Source organism: Nycticebus coucang, chromosome 3 (assembly GCF_027406575.1).
Source record: "Nycticebus coucang isolate mNycCou1 chromosome 3, mNycCou1.pri, whole genome shotgun sequence".
NCBI classification, from domain to species: Eukaryota; Metazoa; Chordata; class Mammalia; order Primates; family Lorisidae; genus Nycticebus; species Nycticebus coucang.
Window position 1 is genome coordinate 5194344 of NC_069782.1, and position 22437 is coordinate 5216780.

At 51.9% G+C, this 22437-nt stretch overlaps 1 protein-coding gene across 1 annotated transcript; it reads left to right on the plus strand.

Annotated features, from left to right (window-relative positions):
• The first annotated feature begins 2945 nt into the window (after window positions 1-2945).
• Window positions 2946-14484, plus strand: PNPLA5 (patatin like phospholipase domain containing 5). Its single transcript, XM_053585543.1, has 9 exons — window positions 2946-3135; window positions 3535-3767; window positions 5607-5672; window positions 5976-6185; window positions 7325-7385; window positions 8482-8667; window positions 10591-10723; window positions 13569-13685; window positions 14289-14484. Exons 1-9 carry the CDS (start codon window positions 2946-2948, stop codon window positions 14386-14388), a joined length of 1296 nt encoding a protein of 431 aa, XP_053441518.1. The 3' UTR covers window positions 14389-14484.
• The last annotated feature ends 7953 nt before the right edge of the window (window positions 14485-22437 follow it).

The window sequence follows — 22437 nt, forward strand, 5'->3', positions numbered from 1 at the left end:
CCCAGAAGGAAACTCTGCTGCCTCCAGCCCCTACTCTCTGTACAGGTCTGCCTCCCGTGGACATGTCACGTGGCTGGCACTGTGCCATATGTGGTCCTCTGTGACTTCTTCCACTCACTGTGATGTTTTCAAGTTCATCCAGTGGCAGCTCGGGTCAGTGTTCTATTCCTTTCAGTGACTGTGCAACATTCCACAAACACAAACTTGCACACCCATGTTCACAGTGGCATAGCTCACAACAGCCAAAAGGTGGGGAAAACCCACATGTCCACTAACAAAATGAATGGGTAGGCAAAACAGGGCACAGCTTGCGTTTCTAACATTTATCTGTTCACTGTGAGCTGGACGGTGCTCCCTTCAAAAAGGAAGGGAGAAGCGGCACCTGGGCCCCAGCAGGCCACTCTAGGGGTGGGAGTGACGACTGCAGTCTGAGTCCTACAGTCAGAAGTGCCCTACACACACCGGGCATGGTAGGTCACACCTGTAAGCCCAGCTCTGGGAGGCTGAGGCAGGAGGATCCCTTGAGATCAGGAGTTTGAGACCAATTGAGCAAGAACGAGACCCCATCTTTACTAAAAATAGAAAAATTAGCTGGGCATGGTGGTGGGTGCCTATAGTTTTGGCTACTTGGGAGGGTGAGGCAGGAAGATAGCTTGAGCCCAGGACTTGGAACTTGCTGTGAGCTCAGCTCATGCCATGGCATGGGGGGTGGGGGGTGGAGGGAGGGGGGACAGAGGAGTACCCCCACACAGCTTCAGAATAGCCAGCTACTTTCTTCCTTTGTGCTCACAGGCAGATCCATCCCACTCACCAGGGGAAGTTCCCAGGTCTCCCAGGACCACTTGCTTAACCTGACGCTGTTAACAGGGTCACCCGGGGCTTGACTCTTTCCTTTTGGAGCCAAGCTTTGGTGTGTGAAGAGTTGATCCTCTTTTCCCTTGGATGACTGAGCTTGTGTTCTGGGGACGGCATGGGCCAGGGGGTGCATCACCCTGCCCCAACTCAGCCCTAACCAGTTGGCAAATTGCTGGCATCTCGGGGCTGCAGTCCCCTCATCTGTGAATTGGGAAGATGCTCCTGCTTCATACATGGGGAGGGCTACATGGGAACGTGCCTCACTTGGCACTTGGTCCTTGAAGGGCACTGGATAAGGATACACAACCTTCCATTTCCAGTTATCACCTGAGAACAAGAAGGAGGCCAGACCCATGTCCTGAAGGAGGCCTGGGGCTGCTGTCCCAGCTCCCTTCTCCTCCTGCCTTCTGAGTGGGTCTGTCTGTCTGTGTCTCCATCTGTCTATTCCCGGCTCTCAGGTGGTCTGTCTGCCTCTCTCCTCTGAATTCCCTGAGCAGCAGGCCTCTGAGCAGATCTGCTTGTCCCTCAAATTCTATTCGTCCAGAATAACTCAAACTCCAGTTGTCTCCTGGGGAAAGCCTCTGACTGGTGGCCTGAAACCTTTTCCTAAATACTCCACAGGGAATTGTTCTCCTTGGCTTATCCAGGTGGGACTTGGGTCTTCACTCTGATTCCAATGCCCATCTCCCACAGAGGTGGCATGCCTTGGGCCCACCTTTGCTTTAACCTGGTCATGTTGGTCATTTCCAATACCTATTGCCCTCCTGGCTCTGGGCTGGGCACCAGATACACAGAAGTGACCTGAAATCTGTGTGAGAAGTCACACAGAGACAAATGTTTTCCCAATACTTGTTGCTCACCTTTTCCAAAGTGTAACTGGGATCATTGCAGCCCTTGGTCATTCAGTACTTCCTTAATCAGTTGATGTTGAAATGACAACCATGGTCATATGGCACCCCAGGGGCATTGTCTGTGTGTGTTAAGAGAGACCCTCATTCTTGAAAAGGTCGGGATCTTCTAATGTAGTTCAATTTCTCCAATTTACAGGTGAGGGGACGAGGCCAGAGAGAAGCACTTGACTTCCTTGAAGCCTCAATAATAGAGTCCAGGACCCATGTACTCTGGTGTCCACTTTTCAAATTCCTGGATCTCAGAGGTGAGCAGAAATGCTCCTGGGAAATCCTGGCCCTCCAGAAGCCAGGTGGAGCAGACGGGATGGAGACCAGAAGCTGCGAGGAAGGAGCGCGTTCTGCCTGCTCCCACGGTCTGGGCTCCTGCCCGCCTCCTCTCCGTCCTCCCCTCCTCCTCCTCCTCCCTCATTTCCTCTCTGCCTGCTCTTTGAAGGCCTGGGCCATAAGCTCATTCGTCTCATGTATTTAAACCACAGCCTTTCCCCATACACAGAGATTTCTAGGTAATTACCTTAACCACCCCTCCTCCACTCTCCGCCCTCTGTGGCCCCCCAAGCCAGGAGCACTTGCTGTATTTAATTGTCCTGTCTTTCTAGTCTCCTGCAAGCGGGCGGCCTGCCTTTGTCTTTCCTGAGCTTACCTTTTTATTTTTTTGAAGAGTACCGCCAAGTTATTGGGTAGACTGTCCCTGAACCAGCACAGTTGCAAAATTGCCTGGTTTTGCCCCCAAAGGATAGGTGCTGTGGGTCTGGCTCTACCGCTTTCCACGGCTGAGCCTCAGTTTCCTCATCTGTAAAGTGAAGGGAGGGGGGTAACAAACGTGGCCCGACTAGCAGCCATCAGGTGCAGAGTCATCCAGAAATCTGCGACCGCAATTTGGATCTCAGGCAGGCATGTGGGGGCGGCACCCGGGTGTGCGCAGCGCAACGCATTTCTGGGGCACTCCTGGCGCGCACCTGGAGGGGGTGTGATGGCGGCCCAGGAACTTCATTGGCTGGGGCGGCGAGTGACGCCCAGGGGTGGGGCAGGGGGCCCCAGGCCCAGCCCAGATCCCCGCCGGAGCCACATCTGGGTCTGATCCGCCGCGGTGGCACATCAGGCCGAATCCCGGCCCCACTCCCGACAGCCAGCCGTCTGGGGCCGATCCGTCACCTAGCCCCCTTCCCGGTCCCACCCACCATGGCCTACCTGGAGGAGGGCAGCTGGAGCGTGTCCTTCGCGGGCGCCGGTTTCCTGGGTCTCTACCACGTGGGGGTGACCCAATGCCTGCGCCAGCGCGCCCCGCGCCTCCTCCAGGGCGCCCGCCGCATCTACGGCTCCTCCTCCGGGGCGCTCAACGCCATCAGCATCATCAGCGGCAAGTCGCTCGGTGCGTTCCAGACACGGAGAGTGGGGACATCACCGTGGGCCCTGATGCTTGACAAGAGGGAGATGGGAGCCCAGGGGAGCTTGTGCCGCCGGCGCTGTGCCCTGCCGGCGTTACATTCTGGTCCTTATTGAATGCTCGGGGGGACCTGAGGGCTGAGGAATGTGGTTACCTCTCTTTTCCAGAGGAGGCATCCCAGGCTCAGAGCCGGGAAGACTGTCCTCAAAGTCACTTGGGGCAAAGGGTGGGTGGAACATTTGAGCCCGGGACTGGGCCCAGACCTTCAGACCCAAGTAAGGAGGACCCTGGCTCCCAGGTTGCAGCCTGGAGGGAGACTGGGAGGGGTGCGGAGGTTGTGGGCAGGCCCTCCCGGCTGAGGGGCCCCGTCCTGCTCACCTGCAGACTTCTGCTGCTCGCACCTCCTGGGCCTGGTGAAGCAGGTGGAGCGGCTGAGCCTGGGCATCCTGCACCCGGCCTACATGCCCATCGAGCACATCAAGCGGCAGCTTCAAGACTCTCTGCCCGACAACATTCACATCCTGGCTTCCCAGAGGCTGGGTGTCTCCGTGACCCACTGGCCTGATGGCCGCAATGTCATAGTCACCGACTTTGCCACTCGCGATGAGCTCATCCAGGTGAGCAGGCCTGCAGCAGGGGGTGGACGCCCTCTAGTACCAAAGTGACTTGCAGGTGCTTCCCAGGAGCAGACATATCTGTTGGGGGGACAGGGGATGATTTATGAATGAGGAAACTGAGGCACAGAACAGGGGGTGTCTGGAGACTTCCTGGCTTGCTTTGTGTAGGGGGCACTTAGCTTCATAAAGAAGGGTCTGGCTGGGGGGACAGAGTGAGGCTTCTGCAGTTAGGACCCCCTCCAAGGTCCTTCTAGCGGGTTCCTGCCCAGCCAACACCCCTGTGCTTTTTGACATAGAAGGCAAGTATTTGTTGGGCATCTGTTGTATGCCAGTCACTGTTCTAGGCTTAGTGACTGTAACAGAAAACGAAACAGACAAAAAGCCTTGCTTCTCTGGGGTAATATTCCCTGGTGTGTGGTATAGACAACAAACATGCTATGAGTTAAGATCAGACCACGATAGCAATAACACAGGAGGCCATGGCAGACGCCAGCATGGTCACAGGAAAGGCCCTGCTGTTCTTACCTGCCAGCTGCTGGCTGTGGGGTGGTCAGAGGGTTGAGGCAGGGTCCAGTCCCCAGGAGACCTCAGACCTCTAGGGAGACAGGTGTCCACCCTGTAAAGTCTCAGTTGGGGATGCCTCCCCCGTCAGGGCTCTGTTCACCCTTCCTATTAGGGCCTTTGCCTTCCACCTGCACTAGGGTCCCTAATGCAGTATCTACTTCATCTTGGTGCCCTCAGTGCCCAGATGGGGACTGTCCTGAATCTGTGCTGGCCTGAATGCAGTTGTTTGATTCTTAGTGTGCAGAGAAGGCCAGTCCCTTACTGCAGGCTAGTATCCGTGGGCTCCTGAGAAAGCCAGCTGGAGGAGGGTGTCTCAAAGTGTGTTCCGGAATCCCTGCCTGTGTAGCCCTTAGCACAGGGCTTGGCACACAGTACGCACTCCATAAAGATTAGCTGTCATTACTATTATTAATCTTTGGGAAGAAGATTCATCTTCACTTCCATCTGGTTAGAGCCGGGACATGTTCTGTGCCACAAGGAGAGATGGGTAGGAGGGATGTTTTCAAGTTCTCTGGGAGACACAGTTCTATGGTCAAAGAATTTGGTAAGCTTGAGGCCAGCAGTTCTCAACCGGAGTGATTTTCTGCCCACAGGACATTTAGCAATGTTGGAGATGTTTCTGGTGCTACTCTGTGTGTGTGCTTGCACATAGCAGGCAGAGGCTAGGAATGGTGTCAAACATCTACAGCGCACAGGACGACTCTCCCCATCAAAAGAGAATTATCCAGCCTCAATCATCAATAGTGGCAGAGTCTGTGCTAAGCATCATTTTTACTGTCAGAGCCTCTACTGGGAAGAGGAGGTGGTGTTTCCCACGTGGATAGAGAAGATAGGGTTTCTTGCTGGAGGTACAGGGGACACAGGGGTCCTGCCCTGCCCACCTGCAGACTTCTGCCGTACCCCCCCTCCTGGCACATCTGGTTGAACCAGTGCCCAGAGAATGCTCTTTAGGAAAGATATCTGGATTCTTGGTGGAGTATTTCTGCCACACACACGAGGGAGAAATGGTACTTGGTGCCTGTTTGTCGTTGAGGGGAAAAAATCCCAGCGGCAGTTCAAGTCAGCCAGAGTTCCACCAGCAGGATGAGAAAAGTGGGTGATGACACGGACATGCATCCAAATCTCTGCTTGACTCTGAGAGCGTGGCTGGGATGTGATACCTCCTTGGGCCTCAGCCCATCATCTGGACACAGGACTGATGATGCCTCATTCACAGTCTGTTCTGGGGATTAGAAACCATGTCCAAGGGAGGCTCTGCTGATTCTGTCTTCCCAGGTCTTGGTCTGCACCTTGTATTTTCCTTTCTATTGTGGAGTGATTCCCCCTGAGTTCAGAGGGGAGGTAAGTTCATGTCAGAGGCTTGATGCCTGAGCCCCTGCCCTGTGCTCTGGGCCACCCAGAGTACACACTGTTGAGAGGTGTGTGGGTGAAGGAAACCAGAGTTTCTTGAGCACCTACTATGTGCCAAGCCCTCCTCCCTGCTCCTGGGGGGTGTTCAGCATCCTGGGCTGGAGTAGACTTTGTGGCTCAGAGGCAGCTGGAGGGTCATCCGTTGCAGACCATTCTCAGCTGGTGGCTCTACGGAGACGTGGGAGGAGGGTAGGGATTCTAAGAGGGCAGCCCCTTTCACCCCTAAAATTGCAGCGCTACATCGATGGGGCTCTGAGCAACAACTTGCCCTTTGCGGACTGCCCCTCCACCATCACCGTGTCACCTTTCCATGGGACAGTGGACATCTGCCCTCAGAGCACCTCACCCAGCCTGCATGAGCTGAATGCCTTCAATGCCAGCTTCCAAATCTCCACCGTGAACTTCTTCCTGGGGTTCATTTCCCTCATACCCCCTAGCCCTGAGGTAAGTCTGGCCCCTCAGGGTCGAGGGCCCTGTGAATCAGACTTTGTACCCCTAACCCGTTCCCCCTGCAGCCTCAGGGCAGTTGTGACACAAGCTAAGCACCTCAAGCCAAAGCCTAGGGCTCTTCCTTCCCTCCCTGAGCCAGTGCTGAGTCAGGCCCGCGCTCATCAGGGGAACACGCACATGCCTGCCCTGCCCCACTAGGCTCTGTGAGAGGCACTATTATCAGTCCTGGGGGGAGGACTCCATGCCTCAGAGAGGTTGAGCAACTTGTTCAAAGTCAGGCAGCCTGGAAGTGGCAAAGCCAGGATCCAGACCCACTGCTGGCCCAGGCCCCTGCTCTTGACCGCTGCTTATTGGCCATCTGCTGTAGAGGCCAGGCATAAGTGCAAAAAACAAGCAGACAACTAACCAACCTTTCCTGCTTTCTGCCCCTTGATATTTCTGGAAAATGGATGGCTGGAAATGCTCTTCTGCCCAACCATGCCATCGCACATCCCATGTTTGTGTACCACTTTACACTCTACAAAACGAGGTCGTGTTCACCTGCTCAGGTCCTCTCCACAGCCCTGGGGTGGGCAGAAAATCACAGCACTATTTTATAGACAAGGAAACTGAGGCTCCCAGAGAGGTGGCTGTGAGACACCTCTTCCCATGAGTTGGGAAGCCACAAGGCTACCTGGCCACTAATCAGATGGCCAGGTGAGGGCTCCTGGTGCCTCTGCCTCTTCAGCTGGTCCTGAAAATGAACATCAAAGGGGCAAAGGGGCATAGGGAACCACCAAAGGGAGCCTAGGAAAAGCCAGGTGAAGTCCCAGCCATCCCAGCTCAGGCTTTGTTGCCCATTTTCCAGCAGAGGGAACTGAGGCCAGGGCTGGGACAGAGTAAGCAGCTAGGGTACCTCAGAGAAAAGGAGCAGATGGGGGTCAGGGAGCGGACCAGCCCAAGCAATATGTTCTGTCTGACAGCCTCGGGCCTTTCCTGCCCTGTGCTGGGGTCTTTTGGGGCCCCTGAACCCTGCTGAGGGGGTCGCTTCGGGAGTAGAGATTGGGCCGGGATCATCCCTATTGAAGATAAGTCTCCAGTCAATGCTCCTCCAGCCCAAGAGGCAATCTGGGCCTTGCCCTGTGTGTTTGCAGGTGGTGGCTGACAAGTGCAGACAAGGCTACCTGGATGCCCTGCGGTTCTTGGAGAGACGTGGTAAGTGGCCGCCCTATAGTAGCTGAGGATTGACCCCGCGTGGTGCCAGGTGGACCCTGCCTCTCAGATGTTTGAGCCATGAGGAACCTGGGCTCACTCTGCTTCCTCAGCATCTGCTCTGTGGTTGGCTTCAGCTGGACCTAGACAGGGACCGAGTGGCCAGCAGCCTGGCCCAGAGGACAGACCCCTCTGGGCAACCGGGAGGAGGGACACAGTGAAGGGGATACCCAGGGCTGTGGGAGTCCAGAGGGGGCATCGGATTCAGCCTGGGCTGGGGAGGTGGGCGAGGTGGGCAAGGAGGGCGGGTCCATCCTGGGGCCGGTGACAGAGAAGCTGGGTTTTGACTAGTTATGAAGACTACGGCAAGGTTGAAAATGCAAAGGAAGAGGGCGTTCTAGGGAGAGGGAAGTCAGCAAGAGCAAAGGAACAGGGGCTGACGCCTTGAGAGCGCCTAACTCAGTACGTCAGGGCGCGCGCACAAGCGCGTGCGCACGTGTGTGTTTGTGTGTGTGTGTGCTCATGGGCCGGTGTGGGGGCGAGAGAAGTCTTCTGGCTTGGACGTCACCCACAGGGCACTTCTCTTCAAAGTGGCAGAGTAGAGATTCAAACCCAGGCCACCTGGCTCCAGAACACCAGTCCTTGACCCCCAGTACCCAGAAGCAGGGAGCATTCGTGGACCCTTCATCTATGCCCAGACCTGGGCTTGAGATTTATGTGTTTATCTCATTTAATTCTTACAACAGCCATATGAAGCAGGTTTTAATTTTCCTTTGTTTACTGAGTGGGAAACAGAAGCATGGAGGGGTTAGGTCACACAGCTTACAGGTGGTAAAACCAGAATTTGAACCCCGAACTGGGTCTTTGGGGCCTGGGCTCTGATAAACCACTAGAAAGTGGACCAGAAGCCAAGTACGGCTGGGGAAGAGCAGGGAGAGGTTGTTTAGGGTAAACTCCAGGTCCATCCTGTGGCAGGCAGGTTACAGAGCTGGGTTTGTTTGGGCACTGAGGGGTTGGATGACATGGACAGTGGTGGAGTCGTTTTCACCAGGAGGTTCCAAACCCACCGACCCTCATATCCTCTCTCCTCCGGCCCCAGGACTCACCAAGGAACCAGTGCTGTGGACATTGGTGTCTAAGGAGCCCCCGGCCCCAGCGGATGGGACCCAGGATGTGGGCCATGACCACGGCCAGAAGGCGGGTCTGTCGCTCAACTGGGAAGTGCCCAACGTGCAGGTCAAGGACATGCCGGACTTTGAGCAGCTGTCGCCAGAGCTGGAGGCTGGTACCGTCCCTCCCTGAACCTGCTTACCTGGCAGGGGCCTGTGCTCAGGGGCTGGGCTCGGGACCCTTCCCCGAAGGTGCTCAGGGTCTGGACGAGGACAGGACTCATTCACTGAGTCCCTCCTACGTGCCCGGTGCCATTCCATTGGCCGTTTACATGTTGCATCATTCATTTCTTCCTCACTGAAACCCTGGGCCTAAGCGTCACTCTTCCCTCATTTTACTGATGAGGAACTGAAGCCTAGAGAGGGAAGGGCCTCACCAAAGTCTCAGAGCCCTCACTTGAGGTTCGGACCCATGTCTATGCCTGAGAAAGCCAGGTCTCTGCCCACTGACTAGGGTATAGGAGAGGCACACACAGAGGGTTCTGGACCCCCCAGATGGAGATGGACTCATTTCCACAATCCTCTGAGGATGGTACAGAATTACTCCTTTTGTACAGATGAGGAAACTGTAGCACAGAGAAGTTAAGTGACTTGCCCAAGTTTTCACGACAGAACCAGGAGTTCTTCTCTGAACCATTTAGCTTGCTTTCCTGCTCCGTGACTAAAATGTTGTAAGCACAACAACAGGAAACTACAAAGTTCCCCAGGCACATGCAGTGATGGTGGGTGTGATTTGAGTAGTGTCTAAGTGAAGCTTGAAAGGAGATGTTGGCCAGGCAAAGAGAGGGAGAGGACAAGCATCTGGGCACGGGGGCAGCACGTGCAAGGGGCCTAGGGTTGGGGAGGGAGGGCTGGGAGGCCCGTGTGACTGCAGCATAGTGGTTGTGGGGGTAGAGGGCGCAGGGGTGAGTTGGGAGGCTGGGAGAGTTGGGCAGATGGCCTGGAAAGCTACAGGAGGAGAGAGGTGGGAGCCACTGAGGGCCAGAGTGGACTTAACTGGCAAGGATGAGGCTGGAGGCTGGGAGGCTGGGAGAAGAGGTGATGGTCGTCAACACCACAGCAGGTACAGTGGGGGTGAGCGAGGGGATGAGGGAATGACGAGGGTGCCCCCTTTTTGTGCCAGAGGCCACACAAGCATGGGTAGAAATGAGCCTGGATCTGCTCTGAACTCTGGGGTCCAAGCTTGGGGTTCTAAACCCTGGCACTGTCGCTTTAGCCACATGGGAACACCAGACAGCTACCCCTAGGATGGGCCACCAACTCCCTAGGTTCCCCACCTTGCTCCTAGCTGGGAAGGGAATTGCTGTCTGTCAAGATCCTTAGAGACATTCCACAATCCTCACCTGTGTCCCCATGGAGGGAGGTCCTGCTGGTATCCTCTTTACAGAAAGGGGGACCTAGGCTCAGAGAAGGGGAAGGACTCATTCTAGGACACATGGCAGGTAAACTGTTGTCATCAACCCCTTCAAAGCAATGTCTGCAGATGACACTGACGAGAGTCATGGCAGCCCGGATGCTGCTCGTTTCTACTCTGGTCAGGTCAGTGAACAGAAGGAACTGGATGCTGTGGTCACAGCTGCCACGGTAGTTGTTAAGAACACTGACATGTTACTAGTGTTGAGGGAGATGTGGTGAGGCCACCTGGCTCATCCTAGGGGGCCATGGCAACCTTTCCTGAGAGGCAGGGGAGGTGGAAGTAGCTCAGGAGCCTGACAGGTTTGAGTCCATCCTGGCTGTACCACTTCGTGGTGATGGCCTTAGCCAAGTCGTTCTCCACTCTTAAACCTCAGTCTCCTCATCTGTGAAAGGGGCACACACTGCTCATCTCATGGACAATGATGGGAGACTGTGTACTGAGGACCTAGCAGCCTGCTGGACCATGGTGGGGACTTGGTCAATGTGTTTCTTCCTCTGCAGAAGATGGGGTGTAGGCTTTGTATGAAGGGCTTGCCTGCAGGCCCTCAGGGCATGTTAAGAGGGTGACGGGAAGGCTGGGTGGGGCTTGCCAGGGCAGGGCCATGCTGTGGCTTCTCTTGTAGCACTGAAGAAAGCTTGTATAAGGGACCCCAGCCCCTGGGCCCGCTTTTGGCGCTCAGGGCCGGGACAGGCGCTGACATACCTGCTGCTACCCTGCACGCTGCCCTTCGAGTATATCTACTTCCGGAGCAGACGGTAAGGCTCAGCCAGGGTCTTGGGAGGGGCCTGGCTTACAGCTGGGATCCTGGCAGAGAGCTGTGTCTATGGAGGAGAAGGGTGGCTGTCACAGTGGTGGGCAGAGCTGGGCAGGTGCAGAGCCTGACCGGTCTGTCTGTGCTGCCTGGTGCTGGCTGCAGGACCCACAGCCCTAGTGGTCCCCTCTGCAAAACGAGACTGATGGGAGGCAATGGGACTGCTGTGATCAGAAGTCAGGCCCTCCCCTGTCTATGTGACTTCTCTCATTGCTCCACCTGTCAGAGTGATTCCTGAGAGTAATCCTAGAAGCTGGCCTACTCAGATTAACTGTGAGGCCTGGACCAAGTCTCTTGACCTCTCTGGGCCACCAGAGAAAAGGTTCCTTTTCTATAAAATAAGCCTCTTCCAATTCAGACTGGCTGTGGTGAAGCCCTTGCTAGCCATTCTAACTTGGTGACTAATGGATCACTGCATATTTATTCATTCATTCCACCAATGGTTACTGAGGACCTCTCAAGGCCAACGGCTGGCTGGGGGGCTAGCTAAGGAGGCGGTAGTGACCCAGATACAGTTCCTGGCTGCATGGAGCTCATGGCCCACCAATGATCACACATTCACCTGTGTAGTTAGGACTCCACCTAGGGATACTTGGGACAGGCCTACACTGGCTTTGAGCTGGCATAGCTCAAACTGAGGCCACTAGCCAGGGAAGGCTGCCCAGAGGAGATGACTTTTGGGCTATTATCTGAAGGATGGGTCAGAGTCCACCAGGCAAATGGGGGAAGAGAAAAGCATTTCAGGCAGATGGGACATCTGCAAAGGTCCTGTGGTAGAAGTGAGTAGGGCCCATTTGAGGAGCAGGAAGGGAGGCCCATGGCCCACAAGGGCAGGCACACAGGACTCTGCAGCCAGCTCTCTATGGCCTTTGTCCTGAGAGTGGTGGGAAGGCAGTGAAGGATTTATGCAGGAAGGTGTCATGGGGAGATCTGTAATTTAAAAATTCTCTGCTCTCTGGAAGGAAGTTTGTGACAGTGAACCTCAGGTCCTGCTCCACAGTGAGCTAATGATTGTGTCCGTTCTGCTGTTTAAATGGCCAGTGGCCCCACGCTTGTGTGCCGTGGCAAAATCAAGCTCAACACAGCCTCAAACTCCTGGGCTCAAGTGATCCCCCTGCTGGGACTACAAGTGCATGCCACCACACCTGGCTAATTTTGTTTTATTTGTAGAGACAAGGTCTTGCTATGTTGCTTAGGCTGGTCTTTTTTTTCTTTTTTTTTTTTTTTAATTAATTAATGTTTTGTTTTTTGTTTTCAGTTTTTTTTGTTTTTGAGATAAAGTGTCTTACTCTGTTGCCCTGGGTAGAGTGCCATGGTGTCATCATAACTCACAGCAACCTCAGTCTCTTAGGGTCAAGCAATCCCCTTGCCTCAGCCTCCTGAGTAGCTGGGAATATAGACACCTACCACCATGCCCAGCTAGTTCTTTTTTTTTTTTTTCTTTTCTATTTTTAGTAGAGATGGGGTATTACTCTTGCTTGGGCTGCTCTGGAACTCTTAAACTCAAGCGATCCTCCCACTTCGGCCTCCCAGAGTGCTAGGATTACAGGCTTAAGTCACTGCACCAGGCTACCTGCTTAGGCTGATCTGGAACTCCTGGCCTCAAGTGATCCTCCTGCCTTGGACTCCAAAGTTCTGGGATTTTAAGTATGGGCCACTGCTCCCAGTCTGGGACAGCTTCCTGCTGACAGATTCTCCTTATACTGAGCTGTTTACTGAAACCACAGTTGAAATCAAAAAGAATAACTGTAAAGTCTGGGCTTTTCAGTAAAAAACAAACACACAAAAAAATCCACATGTGAGCACTGATGTGGAGCCTAGACCATTGGGAAATTCATCCTTCATATTTTCCATAAAGCACATGCTCAAAATGTAGGTTACATTAACAGAAGCAAAAGATACAGAACAAGGGAGGTGATGGTCCAGCTTACACTTCCCTTGTCACATCATACCCTCTGGACTGTATACGTGTTTTGAGCCCCTGGTTTAGGGACCCCTCCAGGGGTGATGTGGCACCTACAGCATCTGGTGAAGCCTTACAGCATCTTCCCAGTGCTTTCTCAGCTGTGGTTGGATGAGTTGGCCCTTTGCTGGCCCCACAGGCACTGTCTCTGCAGAGACTCTTGCTTTCCTCTGCAGTGGGACAATATGTAGCTCAGAGCATCCTGAATCTGCTGCTGAGTCTGTCACAAGGGTGGTGGGGAGCAATGGGAGCATTTTGAGCAGCCAGAGAGGGCTATGGTCAGATGTGTGTTTAGGAAAGTCACTGGTGTCTGAGAGGACAGTGCACGAAGGAGCCTGGGGTGAGGAGGGCAGGGGCTGGTCTCGGGAGAAGAGGGAGGAACGGATGCAGATATGGAGGAGGTTGGGAACCACAGTGGGGTGACTGCCCTCATTTTGTGGGTGAGAAAACAGGCCCAGAGAGGTTCCCTGACCTGCCCAGGTCACACAGCTGATGTGCAGCAGAGCTGGGCTGCAGCCCCAAGCTGGTCTGACTCCAAAGCCCTGCCCTCTTTACTACTGGGTTTCCTATTTGTGCCCTATGGAGTTGATGACCCAAGGCCTGGCCACCTCCACCAAGTTCAAAGCCCATCGGGGATCATTTAGCTATTGCAGGTGAGCCTGTGGTGCTGACCTGCTCTGCCATGGTGACTAACGCTGCTCAGCACCTGTTCCCCTGGCCTGGGTCTGGGCAGCCCTCAGGTGCAGGGCCCTTGGCTCTGCTGGGAGGAGCTCAGTGGGGCCGCACACTGGGGCCACTCACGAGGATGATGATGCTCACCCTCCAGGCTGGTGGAGTGGCTGCCTGACATGCCCACAGACCTGCGCTGGATGCAGGGCTTGCTGCAGACCTTGGCCCTCGAGTTCTACTCCAGGATGAAGGCACAGTTACTTGGGATGGTCAGGTGAGGGGGGCAGAGGGCTTGGTGGGGATTGCTGTGCTGGCTGGGGGGAGAAGGAGGGGACGCACTGCTGCATCTCTGGACCCTGGGCGGGCCACGTGGGCTGTCAGCCGGCCCACTCGCCCATGTCGCTCTGGTCATTGACCTGTGCAGCCGCTGGCATGCGTGTCTGGTCACCACTGTGTATAGACCAGTGCTGGATACTCAGACACAGTCACAGTGGTCAGTCTGTGTGACCTGCTGGGAACAGTCACGAAGCACATCTCCCTGCTTTGTCAGCTCTCTGCTAATCCTTCTGCCATTGTTCCAGATGTCCTCATGTGACCTTGTGCCAAGCTGGCCCTGTGTGTGATCAGGGTCCCTGCTGGCAGGGTCCTTGGAAGTCCTCCCCTACCCACTTGGCAGCCATCTGTTTAGGAGGGGAATCAGTGCAGACCTCCCAGGAGCGGCCATCCTTAGAACTTCCTGCCCTCCAGCTAAGCTCCAATGAGAGCCTCAAGTCCTTCCTCAGGGCAGGATTTGAGAGAAGAGTGACCCAGGCTCGCTGTGGCTGGGGCCACCCCACACATCCTTCACAGAACTCACTGACTTCTATTCTCTCTGCAGCTTGCCTGTCACCAGCACCCTGGACACAGGCACCCTCCAGCCTGGGGCAGCTACTCAGAGGGACCCCATGGTGAAGCTGGGGCCCACCCATCAGGCCTGAGGGGGTCGAGCTGGGCCAGCCCAGAGACTGGTCTCCCGCAATTCCTGCTCCAGCCCTCATCTTGTGTGACTGTATCTGCCCTGGTCGGAAGAGTCCCTGCCAGACTCCCTGGAGCCCCTGCACCTTGGAGCTTGTCGCCCGGGGCCCGGGTACTTCTTTTATGGAAGAGACCCAGCCTGTTGGCATGTCTCCAGGTCACTGTGTACCCAGGTCACCTGCCCTGCCCCTGCCCCCTCTCAACAGGGAGAGAACAGTTGGCAGGAGCTGAGCCACATATCTGAGTTCCAAAATTTGCACGTGGGGGCTTGGAGGGCCGACTGCACAGGAGCACTGTGCACAGCACTTCTCAGAAGACTGAGACAAGGCCGAGACACCCAAGGAGCAAGCTGCAGTGGTGGTGGGGACTGGGGAATGGGACCCTCCGATCCTCTCTGTCCTGCACCGGCCCTCGGGAGTAATCCCTGTGATCTATCCCACTCAGAGAACCTTGGTCACTGGCTTCCTGTCGGGTCCAGCCCATAGGAGGAATGGTGGAGGAGATGGGGAGGTGGAGGAAGGAGGGATTCTGGTCTCATCAGGATCCCGTTGCAGGTGTTCTGTTGGGTCCAGAGGCCTCAGCTGCCACCACGGCCTCATTCCTTCAGACAGTCTGCAACATCGCAGGGCCTCCACCCCTCACTGGTGTTGGGGACACCAGTCCTCTGGCCTCTCCGGGAGTTGCTGCTCTCCCCCCCACCGCCATGTTCTTGGAGAGACTCTCAGCCCTCCTGCATGTGGGGTGGGGGAGGGATGGAGGCACGAGCGGGAGCAGAGGGCGCAAAAAATAAACACGTGAACTAAAGACATATAGAGGCATCCGTTCACTCACTCACTCAGCTTGTACTTAGTGAGTGGCAGGCTCTGGGACACAGCTGTGAATGGAACTTACATCTTGGTGGGTGTGCAGGGGCAGATGTGGGACAGCAAACAGGAAAATGTAAATACAAGGAGCAGCGGTGCTGTGAAGAAAATAAAACAGGGTGAGAAGGGTGGTGGGTTTGGAGTGGGGAACAGCAATGGCCCAGCTGGTCTGAGAGGGCCTCCTTGAGAAGGCCCTAATTGCTGAGCCAAGACCTCAGGCTGAGAGTCAAAGTGTTTTGCAAGCAGAGGGGTGTGCAGGTGGCTGGCACTGCTGAGAGGGTGCTCACTGTGAAGCAGGGACAGGGGCAGGGGCTGGGTCATGGAGGGCACCATCAGGCACCATCATTGGCCGCCTGGACCTCGGCCTCCAGGTTAAAGATCTAGGCTCTCCGGAGGCGTTTTAGAAATCCTTTGTCTCTTGTCATGGACAGGTCCGCGCCCATAGGCGCGCATCCTCCATCACCACTCTCTTGCCAGTTCTTTACTTAGGGGGGTCTTTGACCCGTGCCGTCTTGGTCCTTATTGCTTTGTTTTACGTCTTAGGCTGGGAAAAGAGAGCTGGCCACACCCACCACCCTCACCATCTTTCTCCTTTGCCAAACAGCATGTGGTGAAATAGTTCTGGCTTACTAGGTTGAAAATCTCATTTGCTTACAACACTGTTCTAAAAACTACTCTTTGATCTTTATTATTTGTGACTCGTGTCAAGGTCATCTTCTCACAACTTGCCAATTGTAGATAACATTCACAAGCATCCCTCACACTATTTTACAGTTTGGAAGCACTTCCCCAATTTTACCTCTTATTTAACTCTTGGGTTTTTTCCCACGTGGTATTAAAATCCAGCTGCCTGTGGCTTCCCCGCTGACCCCGACTCTGCACTCTGCACCCGCTGCCTGGGAGCAGCCTGCAAGGACAGCAAGGTGTTGATCTGGTCCCTTAGGGGCTGCTCTTCCTGGCGTACAGCCTGCCCGGTACAACCGCTCCTAGAGGGAGCACCCCACCCCGTGATGCAGCTCAGGAAGCTCTGGCCCCAGACCCCCCGTTTGTTCATAACCCTCTGGGAGCATGGGGTCCAGCAGCCCCCCAGATGGAATATGACCAGCACTGGACCTAAATTGTCTTTCACCTCCCACCTCCTGGCTACTGCCTTGGAGTGAATGAGCTTGACCCAAATCAACCCAGGGGATATCACCAAGGCACCATTCACCATTAGCACCAGGCTTTTCCCTGAGCCTAGAGCTGGCCCAGGTCACAGTCCCCGGACTTGTTACTAGGACCCTCCTGACACAGAGCTTGAGTTGTTGCACAGCGGACCTTGGGCTATGAATTCAGGTCGGCCCAGATTTGAGTCTGTTCCCTCTCTGCAACTCAGAATTGCTGTGACCCAGGGAAATTCTTCACCTCTCAGAGCCTCAGTCTTCCTTTGCATAAAATGGAGATAATGACACACACCTCATGAATATTTACGTGAGAAATTTAAACGCTCCTGACAGACAACATTAGATGACAGAGTCTCAGAAAGGGTAGTGAGGGGTGAAAGGTGGTGTGTGCTGGGCCTCTTTTCAGTCCCACATCAGCCCCAGGGTGAGGAGCAGTCCAGACAAAACGCAGAAGGGCTAAGGTTGGAGCCCAGACCTGAGTGAGGTCAGAGACCTCTCTGGCCCCTGTGTCATCTACCCTCTTTCTCTCAGCATCCCAGCCAGAGGCCTTTCTGGGCCCTGGAGCGGCTATGGCTCCCACTTGTAAGCCACATTCCTGAACTGGGTACAAGCCTCCCAGCCTGGCTTTCTGAGAGCTGATTATTTGCTGAGTGTTTCTCTATGCCTGAAGCAGACCCCCAGCCAAGGAGCCCCCATGCTTCTATTGCTATCTCCATGGAGCTAATAGGAAATCCAACCCCCACAAGTGCACATCACCTTACAGCTTGCAAAGCCCATCATCTCATGTAATTCTCACAGCAATCCTAGGAAGTCTTCATTGTTCTCATTTTATTGGTGAGGAAACTGAAGCTCAGCGTGGGAAATGATTGAGCTGGAAATGCCCAAGCCTGTGCTCTCGGCAGCAGAAAGATCCCTGGACTATCGCAGCTTCCCATGCACCTGCTCTGTGCTGAGAAGTCCTTTCCTTGATCAGCTCTTTATTTCCTTGTCTTTAAAATCAGAGGTTGGCCTACTCTATTTCAAAGGAATCTTCAAATCTTCTCTGAGTCCCTAACACATGAGATTATAGGCTGTGGTCAGAGGAAGTAGAGCTGATTTCAGGAGAGGATTAACCACAGAGGAACTAGTTTCTCAACTGGTCTTTATAGATACTAGATTTTGGGTTGGCAGGAAGTTGTTCTGGAGGGCAAACGTCAGGAGCAAATGTAGGATGGGGTGACCCACGGTAAATTAAACCAAGAAATCTGACACTTAGAGAGCAGAAGCTCCTATTACAGGTCACACAGACAGTCAATAGTGAAGTTAGCATTCCAGCCCAGATCAGGCTGTGGTTCCACTTTGTATGGACACTAGGATTCTGGGTAGAAATGCAGATGCTCAGAACTTTTCTGCAGGAATCCTAATGTAATTGATCATAAGCTAGATCTGTTTTGGCAGGGGTGTGTTTGGAGCTCATAGTTCCTGGGTACTGAAGTCCTCTGGGGCCACTCCAGGGACCACCTTCCTGAACCAGCGCCTTGTGCTTTAGACTTGCTCAATACCAGCTGTGGCACAAGGGCCGGTTTGTGCTAATCTGCAGCCAGGGTCACGTGATGCTACGGGGTATCTGTCCCAGCACTATATCCTGGCCACGTGAGGTATTCCCAGGCAGATACGTCAACTCCTCTGAGCATGGCACTCTGCCTGCAAATCTGATCATGTACACTAAATGGATATTTTGTGATGTTAAGGAACGATCATTACTTTTTAGGTGTGTTAATATATTGGGAATATGTTTTCAAAGAGTTATTACCTCTTAGAGATCCATATTGATGTAGCTATGAATGAAATCATATAACACATAAAATTTGCTTCAGAATTAATCTGGGTGTGTGGGAGTTGATGAAACCTGAGTTAGTGACAGTTGACACTGGTAATGGGCACACAGAAGTTCATTATTCCATTCTCTCTGATTTTATATGTTTGGCATTTTCATATTCAACAAATACTTAACACAAAAATCTGGATGGTACACAAATAGGAAAAACGCCTCAAGATAAAACATTACAAAGCAAAACAGGTGCACAAAACAAAAGCAGGTAGCCAGGAGCTGTGGCTACCCAGCACGGGTAGGAGGCCGAGAGGCTGAGGCGAGCCGGGTGCGTTCAGCACCGCGGACAGTGACCAGCCTTCCCCGCAGACACTTCCGGGATGGATTGCAGAAGGCTGAGAATTTAGAGATTTTTCTAGATCCACCTTATTTAAAAAGAGTCTCTTCAGGACAAAGGGCTATTTAGCCTCTCCTTATACATCTCCAAGGCTGAGGTGTCCTCTACTCAAAGGGCAATCGAGGCATGGATGGACATTTTTGGTTCCTGAAAAGAGGTTTTCTCCTCTTTAAGGATACCAAAGCAAATTAACCATATATATGTCTGTGCCTATTTCTGGACTCTCTATCCTGGTCCATTTACTTATGCACGTGCCAATTGCACACTGTTTTGATCTAAAGCTTTAAGGCAAGTAGCCTTACAGAATGTCGTGAAATCAGGTAGTGTGAGCTCTCCAACTTTTCTATTCTTTTTCAAAATTGTTTGGACTATTCTAAGTTCTCTGCTTTTCTATATAAATTTTAGGACCAGCTTGACAATTTCTACAAGAGTCCAGTGGGATTTTGCTTGGGATTGCATTTAGTTTATAGGTAAATTTGAGGAGAATGGGCACATTAGCAATGTTTAATCTTTCAATCAATGAAGATTATATCTATGTCTTTAATTTCCCTCATCAGGGTTTTGTAGGTCTTAGCATACAAATGATGCACACATTTTCTTAGATCTATTCTAAAGCATTTCATGTTTTTTTGATGCCACTGCAAATGGTGTTTTGAAGATTTTAATTTCTAGGTCCTGGCATGGTGGCTCATGCCTATAATCCCAGCACCCTGGGAAGCCAAGGCAGGTGGATCGCCTGAGCCCAGGAGTTGGAGACTAGCCTGAGCAAGAGTGAGACCCTGTCTCTAAAAATAGCTGGGTATTGTGGTGGCCCCCCGTAGTCCCAGCTACTTGGGAAGCTGAGGCAAGAGAATCACTTGAGCCCAAGAGTTTGAAGTTGCTGTGAGCTGTGATGCTACGAGAGTGAGAAAGTGAGACTGTGTTTTAAAAAAAAAAGTTTAATTTCTAATTGTTTGTTGATAGTATCTATACATACCATAGGGTTTTGTTTGTTGACGTTGCATCCTATGACCTTGCTAAATTCACTTAATTAGTTCTAGTATCTTCCCCAAACCCCTCCAGAGTTCTAGGGATTTTCCATGCTAATGGAGGTTTTTCTTCAGGCAGAATAATGGTCCTCCAAAAAGGTCCATATTCTAATTAATCCCCAGAGCCTGTGAATATGTTATGTGTTAAAGGGAAATCAAGGATGCAGATGGAATTAAGGTTGCTGACCTGAAAATAGGCAGAAGAGTCAATGTCAGACGATGATACGATGTGAGAAAGACCAGACTAATTCTTGTTGGCTTTGAGGAAGGAAAGGGCCACAAGCCAAGGAATGTGATAGCTCTGGATGCTAGAAAGGCAAGGGAGCAGCTTCTTCCCTGGAGCCTCCAGAAAGTTTAGCCCTGCTGAGCCCTTCATTTCAGTCTCAGGCCACCTGCATCTGTGTTCTGACCTACAGAACTGAGTTTGTGGTAATTTTTTTACCGCACCTGTGACATTGGGGCCACATGTGGCTTTCTGAATTCTTGAGTATGGCTGAATCCAACTTTTACAGAGGAAATTCTTTTCATAAAGGAATTTGTTCCGTGAAGTTTAGACTTGTTCAAGGGGCTGCACTTGGGGATCTTTTGGCTGAATCCAACTTTTACAGAGGAAATTCTTTTCATAAAGGAATTTGTTCCATGAAGTTTAGACTTGTTCAAGGGGCTGCACGTGGGGATCTGGAGGGCTATATATGGCCTTGAGGCCATAGGTTCCCTACCCTGCATGACTTTTGCCACCTTTTCTCTCTCTCTCTCAATGTATATATACACACACGTTTGTTGTATTAGTGCTATAATTTGGGTTTTTTTTGTAAAACCATTCGAAAGTCAGTTGGATACATGATCCTTCTTCATCCCCCACCAAATATGTACCTCCTAGGCAAATGACCATTATTAGCAATAATCGCACCTCGATAAACCTCCTTGGCTACGATACTGCCACTGTGCAGAGCCCAAATGACCATTATTTTATATAAGCACAGTACAAGTGTCAAATTTAGAAAATTTAAAATTAATGAAATATTATTATCTAATATACAGTCAATATTTGAATGTTGTGAATTGTCCCTATAAAGTGCCTATGGCTTTTTGCAAAAACATCCAGCCAGTATCCATATCCAATCCAGAATCAGATGCATTTTATTTGGTTGTCAAATCTCCTTAGCCACCTTTATCTAGGGCAGTTCTTTTGGCTGTTTTTGTCTTTTATAACATTGATGTTTTTGAAGAGTTCAGGTCGGTTGTTTTATAAGACGTCCCCTAACTTGGGCTTTGCTTTCATCCCTCATTATTAGACGAAGACTGAAGTTTGTAGGAATTCCATGTAAGTGGTCTGTATCCTTTTCTGCGCATCACATCTGGAGGTACAGGCTGTCAGTTTGCCAGGTTATTGGTGATGTCTTTGTAAATTAATTTTTTTTTTTGAGACAGATTCTCACTCTGTCACCCTGGGTAGAGTGTTGTGGCACGATAGCTCACAGCAACCTTAAACTCTTGGGTTCAGTGATCCTCCTGCCTCAGCCTTCTGAGTAGCTGGAAATACAGGAACCCACCACAATATCTGGCTATTTTTAGAGACAGGGTCTGGCTCTCGCTCAGGCTGGTCTTGAACTCCTGAACTCAGGCAATCCACCAGCCTTGGCCTACCACAGTGCTAGGATTACAGGCGTGAGCCACCCTGCCTGGCCTCCTTGTTCCACATTTTGACAGGTAAGACCTAATTGTAACATGTCTGAATGTAAAGTCTCCACCCCAAATTGAACACAGTGGTAAGTAATGATAAGCAACATGTGGGTTTGTCCAGAACACAAGAGTCAGGACTACCTTCATATTGTTAACCATTATTTTACTGGACAGAAGAGCTTTCTCTTCTCTCCTCATTTATTCCTTTTCTTTTTTAGTTTCAGGATGAAACTTTCCTAATTCATTTTTTTTTTTTTATTGTTGGGGATTCATTGAGGGTACAATAAGCCAGGTTACACTGATTGCAATTGTTAGGTAAAGTCCTTCCTTCTAATTCATTTTTTTTCTTTGCTCTCTCTCTCTTTTTTTTTTTTTTTTTTTGAGATAGAATCTCACCTTTAAGCTCCAGCCTAGAGTGCAGTGGGGTTGCAAACCTCAAACTCCTGGGTTTAAGTGATCCTCCTCCCTCAGCGTCCCAAGGAGCTGGGACTACAGGTGCCCCACAACACACAACTTTTTCTATTTTTAGTAGAGATGGGGTTTTGCTCTTGCTCAGGATGGTCTGGAACTCTTGAGCTCAAGCAATCCACTGTATCTTGCCCTAATTCATTTGTAAACATACCCATATGAAATATTTTTATTTTACATATAAAATACACATAATATTTTATCATACTATGTATACATATACACACATACACACAGTAAATTGTTATTTAGGTATAACTAATACACAAATCTCAAGTATGTACCTCTTTTTTTTTGAGATAGGGTCTTGCTCTGTCACCCAGGCTGGGGTGCAGTGGCAACATCATAGCTCACTACAACCTCAAACTCCTGGGGCTCAAGCCACCTTCCTGTCTTAGACTCCTGAGTAGTTGGGACTAGAGGCACATCCTGCCAAGAACAGCTAATTTTCTTTTTAATAGAGATGGGGGTCTTGCTATCTCCCAGGCTGGGCTTGAACTCCTGACCTTCAGCAATACTCCTTTCTTGGCCTCCCAAAGCGCTAGGATTACAGCAATACTCCCACTGCGCCCAGCCCTACTTCAACAATTTTGAACATAT

Excerpts from the sequence above, each read along its gene's own strand:
- PNPLA5 (XM_053585543.1), top strand. The coding sequence starts at position 2,946 with ATGGCCTACCTGGAGGAGGGCAGCTGGAGCGTGTCCTTCGCGGGCGCC. Across the intron at positions 5,673-5,975 it reads CCCCTGAGTTCAGAGGGGAG|CGCTACATCGATGGGGCTCT; the intron begins GTAAGTTCATGT and ends CTAAAATTGCAG. Across the intron at positions 6,186-7,324 it reads TCATACCCCCTAGCCCTGAG|GTGGTGGCTGACAAGTGCAG; the intron begins GTAAGTCTGGCC and ends GTGTGTTTGCAG.